At 37.4% G+C, this 18,748-nt stretch overlaps 1 protein-coding gene across 1 annotated transcript in view; it reads left to right on the top strand.

Annotated features, from left to right (window-relative positions):
* The window catches only part of GAD1 (glutamate decarboxylase 1), a 39,210-nt gene extending 34,047 nt beyond the window's left edge, over positions 1-5,163 (top strand). Inside the window, exon 18 of the mRNA XM_048309838.1 lies at positions 974-5,163. Coding sequence (XP_048165795.1) covers positions 974-1,147 — 174 coding nt within the window. The 3' untranslated portion in view covers positions 1,148-5,163. The remainder of the gene's footprint in view (positions 1-973) is intronic.
* The last annotated feature ends 13,585 nt before the right edge of the window (positions 5,164-18,748 follow it).

Genomic DNA, 18,748 nt, shown 5'->3' with positions numbered 1-18,748 from the left:
ATTTTATAGGTGTCAAAAGTAATTGCTCTTTTGTGTGTGTGTGAGTGTGTGTTAGGGAAAGGAGAAGAATGGGCAAATTTGGGAGATTTTGTAGAGGATTTTATGACTGCATCACAATGGAGAAAGAGAATAGAAGAGAATAGAAATTCCTGGGTCAAGCCAGTCCCATGTTAAATAAAGAAATTGCCAAAAAAAGAGAGAATAGAGGAAGATAGAGGTAAGAAACAGCAAGAGGGACGAAATATTTAATTTGACCCTGTTAAATGTTAAAGGACATCATAAAGCATTCTATGAAACAGTAACAGAGCCAGACATCTGCCCTTGCCTGGCAGAGAGTAGAGCAGGACGATGAAGGTCTGAATGGAAAAACTGGGCTTAGTCAATACCAAAGATTAAGACTGTCAGAACATTATTCCTTGTAAATTAAACCAAGGAAGGGAGACTGTCATAAATGCACAATACTGCAAAACCACTGGAAGGTTTCCATGGCTTATGCTAACAAAAAATATTCTTTATGACATAGACCTCATTGAAAAATTTCCATTGTTGTCCCCACATACAAATTGCTTTGAGAATATGTAATATTCTCAAGGAAAACATCCATTACCCACAAAAAGGTCTGGAGTGGACTTTTGTACAGAAGCAGAAAATGTTTAATTGTGACAAAATCTTCAGCACAAAGAAATGAGATATGCATTTAATATATAAAACTACTACATAGTGAATACCCTAAGGTGCTATTAATCTGTAAATCAAAAAGACGGATATTATTGTTGTCAATTTTCCTTTAAACAGCCAATCCTACATATTTAGTTTTTCAAGCTTTTGCTTGTTATGGAAAAACAAGTGCCTGTCAATTTATTTTTTCCAAATTAAGAAATGCTGTGGCATACAAGGAAAGAATAATTTCTTCTTCTCTCTTTCTCTCTCTCTCTCTCTCTCTCTCTCTCTCTTTTTTTTCCTAATGGTAAAGGTGGCACCAAAAATCAAGGCATTGATGATGGAGTCAGGTACCACCATGGTTGGATATCAGCCTCAGGGTGATAAAGTCAACTTCTTCCGAATGGTCATCTCAAACCCAGCAGCTACTAAGTCTGACATTGACTTTCTCATTGAGGAAATTGAGAGATTGGGGCAGGAGCTGTAGTGATTGAATTATTTGTTTCTCTAATTCACTGTTTTCCAGCACTGGCTATTTTTTTACCCAGTTCTGCAGAACACATTTTAAGGAAATTCTCTTTCTGTAAGTTCCAACCTCCTAAGACATCCTTAAACAAAACAACTATAGGCTACTGAAATATATATGTATTGGTAGATCATATTATTGAGGGAAAATGTATTATCTTGAAGTACTATTGACTCTTACATTGGCCTCGTTTATTGTAGACAGCAGAAAATTAATAAGTATTAAAATAGCAAATTAAGAACTCTACACAGTATATATGTACAGTATAAACAAATATATATAATTATATACATACATACATATATATATATATATATACATATATATATATAAAGTGGTTATAAACTTAGATCTAAACCACAGCATGTTTTCCACTTTAAGAAAATTAACTTTTCTTTCAACTACTTTGATGTGGACAATGTGCTACAAGTTTTTCTGCCAGACAGAAATAGACACATAGAAACATTTCTAAAATGTAGATTCTTAGGAGCTGAAGAAAATGTATAACAGTATTAGATCTTATTGTTGGTGCTTTTCTCACATACAAAAAAAATCTGTAAGAGCACCTTTGAGTAAAATAGTTGTACTTGCCCTTTAGTGTTAAATCAGGGGATGACAGTAGCAGAATCATTGTAACAGGTATATTATTGCTGTATTTTTAGAGGTTAATTTGTGTAGATTGTGTATATTATTGTTAAATGACTTTGTGTAAAAGGATTTAAATGTAATAGTTTTACAGCAAGATAACTGTTGAATTGTAGGTATCTGAAATATTTGCTTATTTATATGCAGAGATTTACCATGCTGAAGAGTTGTCTTGTATTTTCTTCTGTTTGTAATGTAACCTATTTATATATTATTGAAGTTCTAAATAATGTTTATGGTATTTTCGTGTCTTTGTGAGCCAAAGAAAAAATACGAAAATATTAGTTGACACTTTCATTTAAATCCTGGTGCCCTTAAAGTAATAACTTACAGATAATTTTACTGAAGATAAGGAATTCTAACATCGTGTATAGACTATGAAATTATGAGATCCCTTTAATCTATTAGAATTATTAGAAGTTTCAGTTTTATTTGTTGTAATGTCAGACTGTCTGTTCAGTATTCTGAATGCTTTTCTAGTGAATATTAATTGCTAACCAAGACCCCTGGTTTTGAGTTTTATTTCAGGACTGACCTCTGTGACCATTTTAACTAAATTCTGTGGGAGTTTTAACCAGCATCATTCTTTTAGTGAAATGGAATTCACTATCTGTTTGGAGCTTATAAAATAAATAAAACCAAAAGTAATCTCAGTATCCTTTAATACAGCTGGCTTGTCCCAATAGTTTCAACTGGTTAGGCTTTTCAGAGGATAGGTACCAGATTCATCTGCAGCTTGATCAATTTTAATCATTAGATAATCAACACTACTGAGTGGAAAAGTCCATACTGGAAACAGAATAGTGGAACAAAATGGAGATTCAATAATCCTCTGTTCACTGAGTTAGTGTCATGGTGATAAATGAAATATGCTAATTTCAAGTGTTTTCATACATGATTCTGTGCAAGTCAGTAATTAATTGCTTTTTTTCCCGCCCCTCCACCTCAGTAATAAAATTGAATTATTTTAGACATTTTCAGTGAAATACAGTCATGCTGTGCAGTTTTTGCAGTCTCTCTGGCCCCTATCAGTCCTGTGGAAGGACACCTACAGGCAAGAGAGATTTCCATCCTGCAGGTCCCACTGGTTGTCTTTTGAGGATGATGTCTCACATTTTTGGCTGTGTTAGTACAGGGAAAAGAAAGATGCAGTTACGGTAAATGCTATATTGTATAGCACAGCCTTTCCAGCTTTTCATAGCACTCTTGCTTATTCCTCTTTCATAACCTTCTGTAAAATATTTTCCTCAAGTTGAGTTGAATCTAAAAATTTTTGTAACTTTGTCACTGACCTTTAGATTCATGAGTATGACTTTCAAAATAGATCTGCATTGTTACTTTATATCATTAAACCCCCTAGTAATCTTACCAATACAGTATTTCTTTCATTAGATTTTTTTCCTCAGAACAGTCTAGTTGGTTTCTTACTTTCTTGATCTTAAACCTGTCTTCCTTAATTATAACCCTATAGTATTACTATGTATTCAATACTTGAATTTCCTGATGTAAACATCCATGGTGTATGACCTGAGGCCTGCAGTACAGAAGTAGTTGGCATGAACATTGATTTCAGTACTAACTTACGTAATATTAAATGCCATTCTTTATAGATACCAGCTATTCATCAAAACTAGAAGACCTCTCATTGATAGATGTTCTAAGAGTACAGAAAGAAGTTTGTTTTGAAGAAGCACATGTCACATTTTTATTTCAGACTTCTGTCTGAAATCTGGTCTCAGTCAGTTTTACTTTATTCAAAGGGCAGCTACGGAAGACTGAAAAATTTCTGTCAGTCCTTTTTGTTTATGAGAAACAATATGAACTAATATAATTAATCCAAAGGTATATAACTGGGGACTTAGCTTCACTAGAGGATTTTATGTCTTTCACCCAAGCACCATGGTTCTTTTATTTCCACCAATTCTTAGGTCGGAATTGCTGGTTTCCTCCACCTCCCTTGTCAGTAACAGTATTACTAAAGCTCTAACTATCCCTCAATCCTCTAACCTTAATACTTCAACCTTGTAAACCTTGTATCCAGATTTCCATCTCAATATTCTAATAATAATGTATCCAAGAAGTTAAATTTCCTTGAAGCATATAAACTAGGTGAGGAGAATCATCTTCATCCTGATCATGAAGCTGTAGGAAAGACCATAATACAGCTTACTGGCATTCGTGCAGCAAGCCCCTGACAGTTCTGTGGCGTAGTGAGAAACAGATCTAGAGCTCTTCGGTGCGTATACAATGTTTTGCTCACTAAAATTTCTGCTTCTTCATTTAATGGAGTATCTTGTGTTTTGAAGGTCAAAAGCATCAGAAGTTCTTCCTATTGCCATTGATGGTTTGCAGCTAGGTGGGAACAATGGAGCTCCTCCTACTTGTTTTGGAAGCGAGACAGTTAATGCATAGGTATTGTCTCTAAAGACAGAGGGCTTAAATTTATCTTCCTACCCTCTGCATTTATCTTGCTTTTCTGCAGTGTTGTGTCTTGACAGAGATGACCGCAATCAGATTTTTGCAAAGCTTTTAATTCTAATATCAGATTCTGGGGTGTTTTCCTATTACATATACTGCATTTAACAGGCACCATGCTCATATCAATTTCTGACTTGGTTAGCTGATTTTAACTGAGCAGTTATAGTCATTCGTGAGAAAATTCATCTATTTTCTTGTTAGGTCATTTCCATCTGAGAAATGTGCCACAGCTTCTCAGACTAATGCTTATCTGGAACTTTCATTCTTTTTAATCCATATACTATTGACTGTGAGAGATTAGGATGTATGGATATACAGGAGTATTGACTAATGAAAAATGTTTTAATTTCAGGTGAGCAACTTTGTTTTTCTGAGGTTTAAAACATAGTCTAAGGTAGCAATTTTGCCTTTAAAATCACATGGACAATCGCTGTAACTTTGCATGGGTGAATTCAAATCAATTAAACAATAGGCAAGATCTTAGCTGAACAGGTAGCTGCAGTGCTTATTAACTGATATAATTTATTTGGAAAAGACTGACCACTGGATAAAAATTAAGAGCAGCTGTTGATTTTGAACGAGAAAAATTCTGATTGTGTTACTAAAGGTAATTTTTAGAGAACATGGATTATACAATTCATGGCAGACAGCCAGAAACAGGGGCCTTGGGAATAATCCAGAATTTTAAAATCATCATGGAGTTAGCTCATAATCTGTTTTTTGAATGGTGATAAATATGAAGAGATTTTCTAAACAGAATCTCTGTTTTGTGGTTTAAGAAATGTTGAAGTTATAAAGAAGTTACGCAATGCAGTTTTAATTTTTCAATAAAAGTTGGTCTTTAAAATGCCTAATTTGTCTTATATAATTTTTGTGAGATCTTTTGTTTTCCTAAGAATACGAGACAAAACCCATGCAACATTATCCCTCACGTTAAAAATAGTAAGGCAAATGCTAAGGCAACTATGTAATTTTAATTGTGGATTGAATGTGAGCTTGTACCAACCGAGACTGAGGAAGAACCACAAGCACAGAACCTTGGTCAGTTTGGACAAGATTGCGGAGACATTAGTACTGTGTATAATACGAAAAATGTGCTTTAAAATCTTCAATTCTAGACCATATTTTGGGGTAACCCACCATTCTCTTGTGGGGGATAAAATAATTTTAGGGGTTTTTTTAAATACCAAATATATTGAAAAATAAGAGTACATTTTGAATTCATAAAAGTGTAAAATTCTCTTTTTCATGATCTAGACAAATTCTGATTAATTGCTGCTCTATGCATTATCCATAGAACTGTCATTGATTTTAACAGTATATAGGGAATTTGATTTTGATTGCTTTAGGGTAGGATGAACGTCTTTCAAGTAGGATGAGTTTTTTTAAGAACAGTTTTATTTCCAAGTTAAATATTTTATGAAGCAAACTAGTCATGAGAAAAATACATGCAAAGAAACTTATTAAGTCAGTTAGTGTAGCATACAAATGCCATAATGTAAAGCAATAAAAATTATGGAAGATGATTGTATGGTGTGAGTGTTAAGGAATATTCAGCTTATGCACAGACTCTTCAGTAAAATGTTAGGACCACAACAAGACTGTTTGTAGTTAGTATAGCTCTCTGTGGTCAACAGAATTACACCTGCCCGAATTTCTTCTGTAGAATTTTCTGATTTGCAAGTTGTGCCAGTTATGCTGAGGGTGATGATACATGAATTGAGAGTGCTGTTCACTCAAGAATAGCAACTAAGTGAAGAGGAAATGAGAAGATGCAAGCTTTGTCCAAAAACAAAGAATAAAAGAAAGGATGGCTGCAAAACACAGAAGGATTTGTGCGTCATTAGAACATTTGAAAGAATCAGACTTTTGCAATTAAAGTTTTGGTTAGAAGAGAAGGTAAGATGGAAGGAGATGATTTTAAGTAGACCTGTTTAAAAAAGAGAAAAGTTCTGGTTCTCTGCTTTAGTAGATCTATCTACTGAGGAAAAATGGAACATTGTTTAGTAGTGATGACAAAAGAAAAATCTGAAGATAAAATTTTACAGATCTTGAGTTATTTCTGCTATTTATAAGGTACTCTGTTCAGCATCTGAATGTAATTATTTCGGATTGTATAAGTATAATAGATATGCATATTTGCTAGTGTATTTATATTTCTTGGTATAAATGAGAAGAACATGTTCATGCCTTTACATACTCAGTAAGTATCAGAAAAAATCAGGTTTTGCATGATAATGACTGTTTTGTGTAGGACTTTTCAGGACAGTTGAAGTATAATATTAAGCAAGTGTATAGGGAAGGAAATAGTAAATTATTTTCCCTTACTTTTGAAAGTATGTGTGTGTGTTGGATATTTATATAAATGATTAAATCTCTATCATGTGAAATTCTCAAATTACATACTTTTTAACAGGATACCAATCTGGTTTAACTAAGAACAGTTGGTTTGATGCAGGAATTACTGTATGAAAATTTTTGGCCTTGTTTTTTGTGGAAAGGTGTTGTGTCATGACTGTGTGAGCACAAATACATAAGATCAATGCAGGTGATAGGAAACAGAGAAAAACTAAGTTTAAGTTTAACCTAGAAACCTAGAAAAAAAGTCACTACAAGCAAAATCAAAAAATGTAAGTACAATTACTTTCGCTTAGATTTACAGAAGTCTATCATCTGTGACCACAATGTAAGCTGGTTTGAAGCAGTGTCTGCTTGGTGTGACATCATTAAGTGACAATTATGCTGGTGTATAAAGCAGGCTTGTTGGCCTTCCAAAAAATAGAAACGTGAATGCTAGCTTTAAACTCAAAAGGTGAAAAAGCGAAGTGAGAAAGGCATAAGACATTTCTCATTCAGTGTCATATGCTATTTATATCTTCTAAAGATTGCGTATATTATAAATTACATTCACAGTTTAACATACTGCCTTATCAGGACTTCCCATGGGCCTCAGCAAAAAAGGCCATTAATCTCAATTAAGCTTCTTCCTTTACTTTTGGGAAGGTTGCCTGCAGGGTAAGACTAACATTTGTTCTTGTGGGCATACAGCCAGTCTTACCACTAGATAAAGTCTTTATTTCCATTAGTTTGAAGATTTTTATGGTTCCTTGTTGCATTGTCTGGCTGTGAGCACCCTCTGAAGACAAGGCCGTTATTGACTGTCTCCTTTAGGTGATTCACTCTCCTGCCACATGCACAGCACTGGCCATCACTAAACACACTAGCACAGCTCTTGATCATCTCAAGGAGTACAGCTTCACTGGGCAGTGGGATGAGATCTCCATATGCTGGGTTTAACCGTGCTGCACCAAGGAACCACAGTTGTTTTGATTACAGCAGGATTTCCTATTTGTGGGAAAAAAAGACTTTTATTAATTCATTGTAACCGTGACTCTTAATAACTCATCATTTTAATTTAAGTAGATATGCTGCTACAATAATTTGGTGTGTTCACTTACCTGGGTTACGCTTTAAAAGTATATTACTTGTACCTGACTGTATTATGTTTCAGGGGTACTATATTTCTTCATACTGTTTTGATCATCATGGCTCTTCAATTAATCTACATATTTTTCAAGAAGAGGTGTGGGGTTTTTTCCCACTACAAAAGAATCAAGTTTAGCTTCCCTGCTGTAAATACCCCATATCAGTGAGTAGCTGTTACTGTTTTTACACAGTCATAGCAAATGTAATTGTCCTGTAGGTATAAATTAAATACCAGCTTTATCTTACAGTATAATGCGATGCATCTTCTTCTGTCTTCCCAAGCATATCAAGAGGCCTGTCTTTTTGGAAGATAGGATGTTAAATCCCAGATTGGTAATTGTGACCTGGCTCCCTGGCAGTGAGAACTGTAATTGCCATCAGACAGCTCCCTCTGCTTCCTGAAGTGAGTGCGTGCAGAATGATTGCAGCACGAGAGCTCGTGTTGCAGGGTAAAGAAGTTCCAAAAAAATTCTTCTTTTCAAATACATCAATATTACTTTAAAAAGGGATACTAGGCCAGTAATTGGTACAATTTTCCTTCCCTAAAAGCCTGGAGTTTTTTTCCTTTCAGAAATTCTGACTGCAGTGTAAATAATTATGCTTAGCTGTTGTTGAACGACTTAAGAACTCATGTTAATTTTCTATATATAATGCTGCTATAATTGTACAATTACTGCTGTACTGGAAGCAGGCCAGAGGTGGAATAGAGGTTCTCAGGGGAGTTTGAATACTCTCTCATTTATTCTGTAGCTCAGACCAGAGCTGTCTCCATTAAGTTGGCAAAGTGGTCAAAAGAAGGAAGTGAAATCATTGGATTATACTAGAGAGACTTGGCTGGATTCTCAGAAAAATGTGCATGGCCTCTTCCCCTCTCATCTTTTAGCAAATACATTTAGTTAAAAGAGCTTCAACAAACATAGGGCCCTTACTTGGGACCATGTCCTCAGCTTAGTGTTTATGTAGTGAGCTACTAATTCATCTATCTATCTAGATAATTTCTAAAAAGGCACAATTCGTATAAAAGCGTACACCTCTAGGCTTGTAACAACAAATTATTCTTCAAGTACAGGACATCCACAAAATTTTAGAAGTAAATAATGTTTTATATATTATCTGTCTTCCCAGCATTCCACATTTCTCTTCCTTCCAATGAACGGATCAATAGATCCTTTCAAACGTGTGTATAGAGGACAGAGAGTGTACAAGGAGAGCTCCCGTGCCAGGCTGCCAAACCAGTCTTTCATGCCCATCTTTGAATGGAAGACCAGATCGTGAGGTTGTTCTAACACAAGAAAACAAAACACCAGGGTTACTTGGGTACAAATGAAAAGGGAAAGAGGACCAGTACACCAAAGAACAGTCACACAGGGCTAATTTCAAAATAGTAAAGTTGCCCTGCAGGCAAAAAGGAAACGTAGAGCACACTTCTGGCTGAATAATTTACAAAGTGGTAAAACATCAGAAGAAGCCAAGAAATAATTTGATACCACTTAAGTGATGCCCATTGCATATAGTTTGAAATAGACACCAGCACAGAGTATGTTATTTTGTAGGAATACATAGAAATAGATGAATATCTACCAGTCCTAACTGGTATACTTAGTATATACTTACTTATATAATTTTAAATGCATAAGGTTTTTCTGGCAGTAATATTTTTTCATTACGTCCATAGGCACTAGAAACCTTTTTTACCATTTACTTCACTCAGGAAAGGGTACTAATAGGAGTTGTGTAGAGAGGTAAAGCTTTCTTCTACCCACTTTGTTTACTTATATTTATCTATGTTAAGTCAGGGTAATTTTCTAAAAGTGTTGGTATCTGTCAAATTACATGTTGGTTTCCTGGGCTAAATAACACAAGTTTCATTACTAAAATAATTTGAAATGGCAAAGGGCAAAGTTACACAGTGAAAAATAGACTGCATAGAAACAGACTTGTAGAAGCAAGTAATTTGAGCTAACAGATTATTCTATCTCTATGTGCTTTCAGTGTGATGTGCTCTCTGAAATGCAGATTCAGCAATCTGAGCAGCTGTTCAGCAATTACAACAAAGAATACCAAGGATTTAGAGAAATTGAGGCCCATTTCCCTATTACTGTAAAATCAGGCTTTTATGTCTAGTTGTGAATGAAAGGTGTGATCTGGTAGGTTCTTGTCCACTAAAACCAAGTCACACTCAGACTCTGGCTATTTTTTTTAATAAATCAATTACTGTTTGAAAAGCTTTTATATACCAAGTTATGGAGAATCTTCTCATGGAGAACTGGATGTATATCTTTGCATCAACCCAAATATCTTGATAAGTTATTATATAAGAAACAAAGAAAACAATATAAAATAATAAATCTAAAACATACATATAAAAGTATATAAAATGTTAGAAATATTTTACCTGGCATATTTTGGTTTTGCTTTCTTGTTATACACTACATCCTACAAATAGCTTTTAAACTACCTTATCAATTGAAGATTTTTATCATTTCTTTTGTATTTATCCATGCTCTATAAGCCACATTATAATTGTAGTTAGTTTTATGAGCCTGTTTTATTTGTAGGTCTCTGGACTTGGTAATATTTTATAAGATACAGCGTTGAACTGCTTTTAGCTGGTTCAGTAATGGTTGCAATTGTTTTGCAGCTGACTGTAATTCCTAGGATTTAGTTGGTTTCCTATTTAAAAACAACAACAAAACAGGAAACCATTGGCAAATGACATTCCTAATTTATGTGGTTATGTTGTAATCTGTTTTGATGGCTCTTCAACAGATCAAGACCTAACAGCATAAATAAGGAGGTAGTTTAGAACTTAATATAAAAAAAAAGTGACTGACCCTTGTGTAATGCTACTGAATTTTAGTGCAGTTGCACAAAGGAAAATTAAGGTGAAACTGAATGAACTAGAACCAGGTGTACTGCCCTGGTTCTAAAAGGGATGTGACTATAGTAGAAGAAAAAAGTAGTTTAGGGAAAAATAAGATCAGGGTGATCAAACGAGATGCTCTGCATCCCTTTTGCCAGCCTGTACCTTGGTTTCCAGCTACAATTTCAGGGTCATATTTCATGGCTGAACCTCCAACAACTTTAACCTGCCAAACTTTGCTGCTGTTGTGGTACAGCTGCACAACTGCACGTAATGGTATAAGAATGGTGGGCACTGTAATTCCTTTGTGAATACTCTGGTTATCTTGTCCAAGTCCCCTATTCAGGATCATGTCCAGATTTCTTTTTAATATCTCTAAGGATGAAGAATGAGAATGAATCTGATATCTGGTGTCTCCTATTTTCCCTCTGTATGTGATGGTGAAGCCTAAGCACATACCTGGTGTCATGGGTTAGCCAAGCACAGTCTCGGAAGTGATGTTCTTGCAAAGGGGTGCTTACAGCTCCTCTGTGACCTGACAGAACCTATCAGCTGGCCAGTTTGAATACGGACAATTTTTTAAGCCACTTAAATTCTGACCACCTCTGTGATCCACACTTAAGAATAGACAAACCCCAATCAGAGCTCTCTCTCGTTTCCGGCACTGGGACAGGTGGCTGCGGGGCCCTGTATGGGAGCCACGGCCATCCTGGAGCCGATGGGCCCTGTTCCACCCACGGAACCTCCCCACAGCCCTGCTGTGTGCGGATGGAGCGGCCCGGCTCCCCCACTCCACTGTGGCCAAGATTCAGCTGAAGCTGCCTTGCTGTCCGGCAAAGATCATGTGACCAACAGCAATAAGCGAAATTCCAGCTGCAAGGCCGAGGTGAGATTAACCCTTTTAGTGCTGTGAAGAGCTGAAAACCTGAGGGAGGACAAAGAGGAGATGCTTAAAGCTGAAATTCTGTTGTAAAGCTATGATATATCAGAGTACCCGTTGTAATTTCACGAAGATATGGGGGGTGGAGTGTTCAACTTGTACTTGTGAGCAAAAGCACCTGTGCTGAGATAGGCAGATGCTGAAGCAGCTGTAATTTGATGAGAAGTTTTAACAGGGAGAGGTGGAAGCGATGAGGACTCTTACTCCACATGGAAATGGGAAGACCTCAGTTCCTAGAGATGCTCCCAGAGATAGTCCTAGAGATGAATATGAGGAGGACCCTTTGCTCCCAGGGAAGGAAAGGGCCTCTGTTCTTAGAGATGAAATGCTCCCAGAGATGGGTGAAGAGAACCTTTTGTTTCTGAACGGCTCAACCTTAAAATTGTACCCCAGTAATTCAAGAGTGGACCCTCAAAAGCAGTTGTGGGAAAAGCTGCAAGCTGGGGGGAAGGGACTCACATGCGAGCAGAGAACCAACCCGGGCGGCTGTCTCCTTGTGATGTTTTCATAGCATGGGCAAGAGAGACTCCTCTTCCTAAATGGACTGAACAAGGTTATTATGGAAGTGGTAAACAGACTGAACATCTCAAGGGTTGTCTTTTTACATTTTCAGTGGGAGAAGGGAGAAAGGTGGGGGGAGGAGAAGAGTTCTGAAGGTGTGGTACAATTTCTTCTGTTTGTTTTACCCTCTTCTAGGTCTGTTAATAAACTTCTTCATATTCTTTCAAGTTTTGTTCCTGCTTTGTTTTTCTCCTAATTCTTATCTCACAGAAGGTAAATAGTAATGAGTATTTTGGACCAAACCCCTACACTAAATTGGTGTTTCTGCCCAGTTACAAACCGAACCTGCTACACCTGGAAGTGGGAGTAGATTATTCCACTTGCAGTTAGGAGGAAGACCTGACTAGTAAAGTCATAAAATCTAAACTACCTTCAAATCTAGAGACCTACAGAAAATAAAACAAAACCCAACAAACAAACAAAAATCCCCCAACCCTAACCAACAAGCAGAGATCCAGTGTAAAAGGAGACTATTTTCATCTCCTTTCCAGACATAGAAGAATCAAATTTCAAGATTTAGATCTATTCATCATTTATATTTATTTGGCCTCAACAAGTATAATACTAAACGTCGGAAATGTCTCACAGGTGATAGACTTGTACTGTGTATTTGCAATGGAGAAATAAAATCATTCCCCACAATCATCTTAATATTTTTGATGAGTGTTAACCATTAGAAAACTATTATACAGAGTCAGGGATCTCCCTAAAAACAGAGAAAATATTAAAGAGGTAGGAGATGGGGTCCTCTGTGCCTGATGTGCTTGGACTTCTTCATGAATGACTGGTATTGACTAAGACAGTCTTCTTAAATCGTGTTGGTGTTCTTAAAGTAGTTGTGTTTTGATCTGTTTCAACAGCTTTGCTAACACTTTGCACTAAATAATTTGCAGTCTTAGCTTTTTAAGGCAACTAGAAACTAACGTGTTTTTCTTTTGTTTGTTTGCTTTTTAACTGAGTGGGATATCTAAACTGTTACCCATATTACAGTAATTAATTTAAAAGCACTCCGATATCTGTTTCCCATTATGACAGAGTTAGGTCGTGAGTTTTGTATTTAAAAAAAAAAAAAAAAAGGAAGAAACAACTGTAACAAATAAGAATCACCGTTCCAAAATGTCTGTGTAATTTTGCATTCTGGCTGCATTTTGCACTCATCAGACTTTAAAATTGCTACTTTCCAGTTCACATTTTCCCAGCTAAGTCTCTGTGTAAGGGACATTTAAAAGATTGAGCAAAAGGGAGTAGCCAGTTTTACCAGGGAGGGTACAAGGAGATAAAACAAGCTAGAAGAAACGAGCTAGAAACTCCCTAAAAATCTTACTTTGTATATTTTAAAAGACAAAATGGACTTGCACAAAATGGAGACATGTTGGAAATAGACCCACTGCCTTTGATATATGAAAAAATACCACTCTAAAGCTTGTGTCAGTTGTCCCCAACCAGTAGATCTCCTGTTTCCCACTGGGCTTTCAGTAGTCACTGAAGAGAAGCAGTAGCTGGAGAGAAGGCCAGGGGAGCCAAACTGAGCACACAGGTGTATAGGTGAGGACAGGTCTCACCTCAAGATCTGGACCTGAGAATTGCCTGGAGGTAGGCCTCTGGCTGTGAGCCTGTGCCTCTTCCAGCTCCTGCTGGATCTCGGCCTTAGCCTGCAATTTCTGGCTCTTGCAGCAATCTTACGTTCCTTTTCTAAGCAGTTCTGTGGCTTCCATCAAAACCAGTGGGTAAACTGCCTTTCCTCTGCTCGTTTCTTGGCCGCAGCAATTTCCTCTGTTCTTCTGTTTGTTAGTCTCTTTATGGTGACTGCAATTTTTCCCCTTCATCCTGACTTAATCGGAAAAATTTCAGATGATCATCTGTTCTAAATTTTCTTCAGCCGTTTAACTCTTCCTATCCTTGATGTTGTTTTCCTTAGCAGCTTCTTGGCCCAAATCCCTGTTCCAGCAGTGTCTGGGCCCAGGACAACAGCCAGGTTTGTGCTGGGAGTTAAAAGCCCCATATAACATCCCACAGTTCACCGAATCTGACACCATACCAAGAAAAGACGTTCAAAGAAATACACTTGGGAGGTGATGTCTGTCCCTGAAAACAAATAAAGAACCTTCCAGAAACATCCTTGGAAGTCCTAGCTAACGCTTTGTACATCACTTCTATCTAATGTCACACTCTAACGCTACCCCATAAGTCAGAAGGAAGCAAGGTTCAATCATTTTTGTGAATAACACCACACTCTTCACAGTGTGTTATAGCATAAAAGCTGGTGCATGCATTTAAGGCGGTATTGCAGGACTTAAACCCCTTAGCTCTGGTAGTGGTCTATCCAGAACAGGTAGAAGAGGCATCAGTGACAGCAGGAATAAAGGGGCAGCTCCAGAAACTGGCTGAGCCTTTCCAAGTGGTACTATATCACCAGTCCTGTCAATTGCACTGACAACTGCAAATCCCATCTCAAAATAAATAAAAGATATTCCAGTGCATCCAGCTGGGCCCACCAGTTCTTGTTTCCCAAACTTTGTGCTTGCTGAGAAATTAATCTGATCAGGTGTCATTAGCAGGGGCCATTGAATCTTTCTTGTCAGCAGCAAGGAAAAACATTGCTGTTCTGTGTCATTTGGCTTTCAGTGCAGTGATTTCAGATGACAAACCGCTCATTTGATTTTTAAGCTCAACACATGGGTGACATCCTCAGCTGCTGCCTTCGGGACACTGCAGAAAGCAGGAAAAGCTCCATCTGCCTGCAGTGAAATGGATACCGGGTCAAACAGATGCTAGTCCAGGGACAGTTATTCTTGTCATATACTGTTATTTAACTTAGTTTAACATATCTAGGTAGCTGTGAAAATGACTTCTGGCACTTTTTCTCCTGCTAAAACTCATTGGTTTTACTAATTCACCCAGGAAGTCCTTTAGCATTTTCTCTTTGGAATGGTGCCAAGAGCACTCATATAGTCAGTAAAGGAAGGATTAACCTAAGCTCCAGCTTCTAGCTGCTCTCATTAGGACATGTGGGAGGACAGAAATGCCAAGGTTTTTTTTTGGAGAAAGGTAGGGTGCTGCATTGGATTGACACTGCTTTCTGGCTAGGCTTATAGGATCTGATTATATCCTAGGTTTTTTCTCTCTTCTTAATCAATTTTATTTGCTCCCTCCTGCAAGAGCTCATTAAGAGAACAGTCATCTGGCTTTAACAAACTCCACCTACAGAATTATTCTACCCAGTATTATTCTTCCTAGGATTTTAAGGTCATTATTTGAGGATTGCCACTCCCATGGCATATATTACATTACCAGTTTGTTTTATCATATTCAAGCTCCCAAACATAATCTTGAAATAAATAATGTTCACAAGGACCCAGGAGAGGCCTCCTGCTTTCACAGGGATGTGATAAATAACAGAAGAAGCTCAAAAAATAAATTCCCTTGTTGTGGAAGATAGAATCCTTCTCTTTAAGACTTGCAGGAAAAGAAGTTATCAGCTATGGAGGCAGAAGAAAATAAATCACAAAAGACTCCTCAGGGCAAGAAAAGATAAAGGACAGGGAGTTGAATGTTGGTTTTTTGGGGGGGTTTTGTTGGGGTTTTTTTCTGAAGGGGGGATTAAAAATAACTTAAGAAATGCATAATTGTGGAACCTTTCATAGAATATGTCAGGATGAAAACAATTCAAAAATAAAAGCTAGAGACTAAAAGGTCTTTTCCTGAGGCTAAAGCAGATTGAGCTTTCTCTGAGCTAGCAATGTATTGTTTCGAGCATGGCTGGAAAGAGGCTAATGGTGTTTAGTTTGTAGCTGTCCAGAAGATGGAGGAATGTGCCCTTCTGTGACTAATGAATGCACTTAGGAGGGCTGTCCAGAGAGCTGGAGCTCTGTGGCAGGAAAGAGGAGTATTGTGAACGTGTATAGCCTGTGGGGTCAGATCATCCCTGTGTCAGAGTCTGAGTGCAGTATTTGTCCTGTTCATCTCAAATTCCCTCTGATAGTATTTGTTTTATTCCTTCTTTCTGTAAAGAGGAACCTTCTGGGACCTTTGTATTTTTTCTTCTCTCACTCTCTTCACATGGCGCAGGTTAGCCAAAAGAGTAGTAGCCCAGTAATAGCACATGTGTAGCATAAGACAGTGTTTATAGACTGCCTGGTTTCAGAAGGTCCCTGTTCTGGATTTAGGGGTACAGAAGATAATGACAGGGCTTCTGGGAGAGGCAACTCTCTTGTAACTGTGCCTTGGTCCGAAAGCGGTTTCTGTTTCTTACAGCTTTTAGAACTGCACCTGTACTCTGACAACCAAATCTACGAAGGCCAAGGCTATAAAATCAAATACTGTGGATGAAACCATAATGGATTTCTTTCATCCCTGATATTCAAGAATTATATTTGGCACTTCTGCCTGGTCAAATCTGTCAAGCCAAGAGTAATTTCTCTTTTTAATGTTCAACGTGTTTGCAATAACTCTGTAGAGCCTATAGAAAAGGTCTGGACTTTTTTCCAAGAAGGACCTTTGTGTCAGGTTCAATAAATGGGACACTGTTCAGGAAAGGACACTAAAGGATTTAATATAGGACCCATTTTTAAATACAGGAGGATTTTAGTGTAAGACCTTCTCCAGTATTGCTTTCTTCTAAAAGTCTTCATCAACAGCTGTTCTAAACATTCCTCAGCAGACTCTGGCAGTTTGATAGTACTGTCAAGGTGTATATTTGCTTTCCTGTCTTATTGCTCTTTTATCTTAAACTGTAAAATTTCAGTTGGGAAACTCTGAAGTAAATTTTTTGTTTTGGCTTGGTTTTTTTACACAGACCAACATCTCTCATTAATGTTTCAGTCTGAACTTTAGATAAAGGGTTCTAGAGAAACTGTAGATAAAGCAAAATGTAGAGCTGGCTTTTAAATTCATGATAAAATAATTTAAAGCTTTATGGAGATAGAGTTTTATAGAACTAAAGCTGAAATAGCACACATCACTATACAAAGTACTGAAAACGCAAGACACTGCAGAATGGACTCTGTGAGCAAAAAAATTTCTCATTTGATTTGTTGAATTTTAAAAAACAGGATTTAACACACCCTTGGTTAATAAAAAGGAGTGCAGCAGCAAATCCTTGACTATCAACAAAATCTCTTAGTATAAGATTTTAGGCTAACTACTTGGGTCAAAAATGACTGACAACGCATGTAAGCATCATGTAATGAATTGGTTGGAAATTACTTCATTAATCCTTCATTATGAACCCTTCTTCGCAACATCCCTCGCTGCAGTACTCCCAAAGCCAGCTGCTATCTGCAGCTGAATAGTAGCAGGCATATTAAGCCTCTTAAATACTTGCATTGTAATTCCTAAATTGGGTGGCCAGAACCTTAGTCTGTGCAATTGCTTCTATAATTAAGATTCTATCTGTGTTTCTATCATGAACCCTGTTTTCAGCTCAATATAGTTTAAAGAGATTTATTTTCTTTTTTAGCAGTGATTTCACGTACATTGTGTTATTTCCTGATTAATAATCAAGTGAATCTTTGAAACATTCTGACATTTGTCATAAACTCTGTTCTCTCTCTCTCTCCTAACCATGCATCTTTTGCTGTGAATGCATCTATTTAAAGGTTATTCTCCTCTATTATGCCTCCTCTTCATTGTACACTCAGTAAAAATTCTTAATGCTATGCTTAAGGCCAGAATTTGGGGTCTGAAGTCTATATGAAATGGGACAACAAACTAGAGTAAGGACCGCAAGTTTAAAGGAATTATGGAGGCAGACAAGCAAGGACACTGATTTTACTAAGCTCATTCCAATATTCAGGCACATATTTTCAAAGCTTTATAGAAGCAGATGATGTCTGGTTTTGAGCTTAATCAGTCTTAAAGTCTCAGATGAAAACCCCGTGGCAAGTAAAAATTGTATTAAAAGCCATTCTGTCAGAAACCTATGGCTGTAATATCTGTAATAGTCAAAGCTGTGCCTCTCAGCTTTGTGTGAAAACTACTTACCAGTGTCTAACTCAGAGCTACTGGGTCTTCAGCAGCTTGGGGAAGACAGGCAGAGTTTAACTGCATTACATCCAAGTCAATCACTTCTATGACTTAAAGAATGAAGGCTTTAGGTAATTTCCTGTGTCCTATTAATAGAACCTCCACAAATCAGTTTTGCTGAGTTTCTGGTTTCTAAAACAAAAGCCTTGATTCTGGTCTCAACTGACTTGGAGAAGGGAGCTGTAGATTAGCTTTACAATTCTCTGATCCGTTGATGGCATCTGCAGTCCTCGGTGCAAATTACAGCAGCCAGAGGAGCTGTTCCTGATAATAACCAGAGCATGACAACACTGACTACAGCTCTAACACGTGCCCATGCTGGGAGCTCTGGGGAAAAAGCAGAGAGCAATTCTGGCAGCTATCTGCCACAGAGCACTCCCCTTACAGAGATGCTGTATTCTAGGGCTGGTCCTGAGACATTGTGGCCCTTCCCTCCCACTGCAGAAGGAAATTGCTGTGTGTTGCAATAGTACCATTTACAGTTTTCAACTGAAGGCTTATGAGCTCCAGCTCCTTCCTTGCTGGATACAAGTCCTAATTCTCTGTGAAACTGCTTCCCCTCCCC

The sequence above is a fragment of the Corvus hawaiiensis genome, chromosome 7, assembly GCF_020740725.1.
Source record: "Corvus hawaiiensis isolate bCorHaw1 chromosome 7, bCorHaw1.pri.cur, whole genome shotgun sequence".
Classification (NCBI taxonomy): Eukaryota; Metazoa; Chordata; class Aves; order Passeriformes; family Corvidae; genus Corvus; species Corvus hawaiiensis.
The sequence above is the reverse complement of the archived record's forward strand: the minus strand, read 5'-3'. Positions and strand labels throughout refer to the sequence as shown.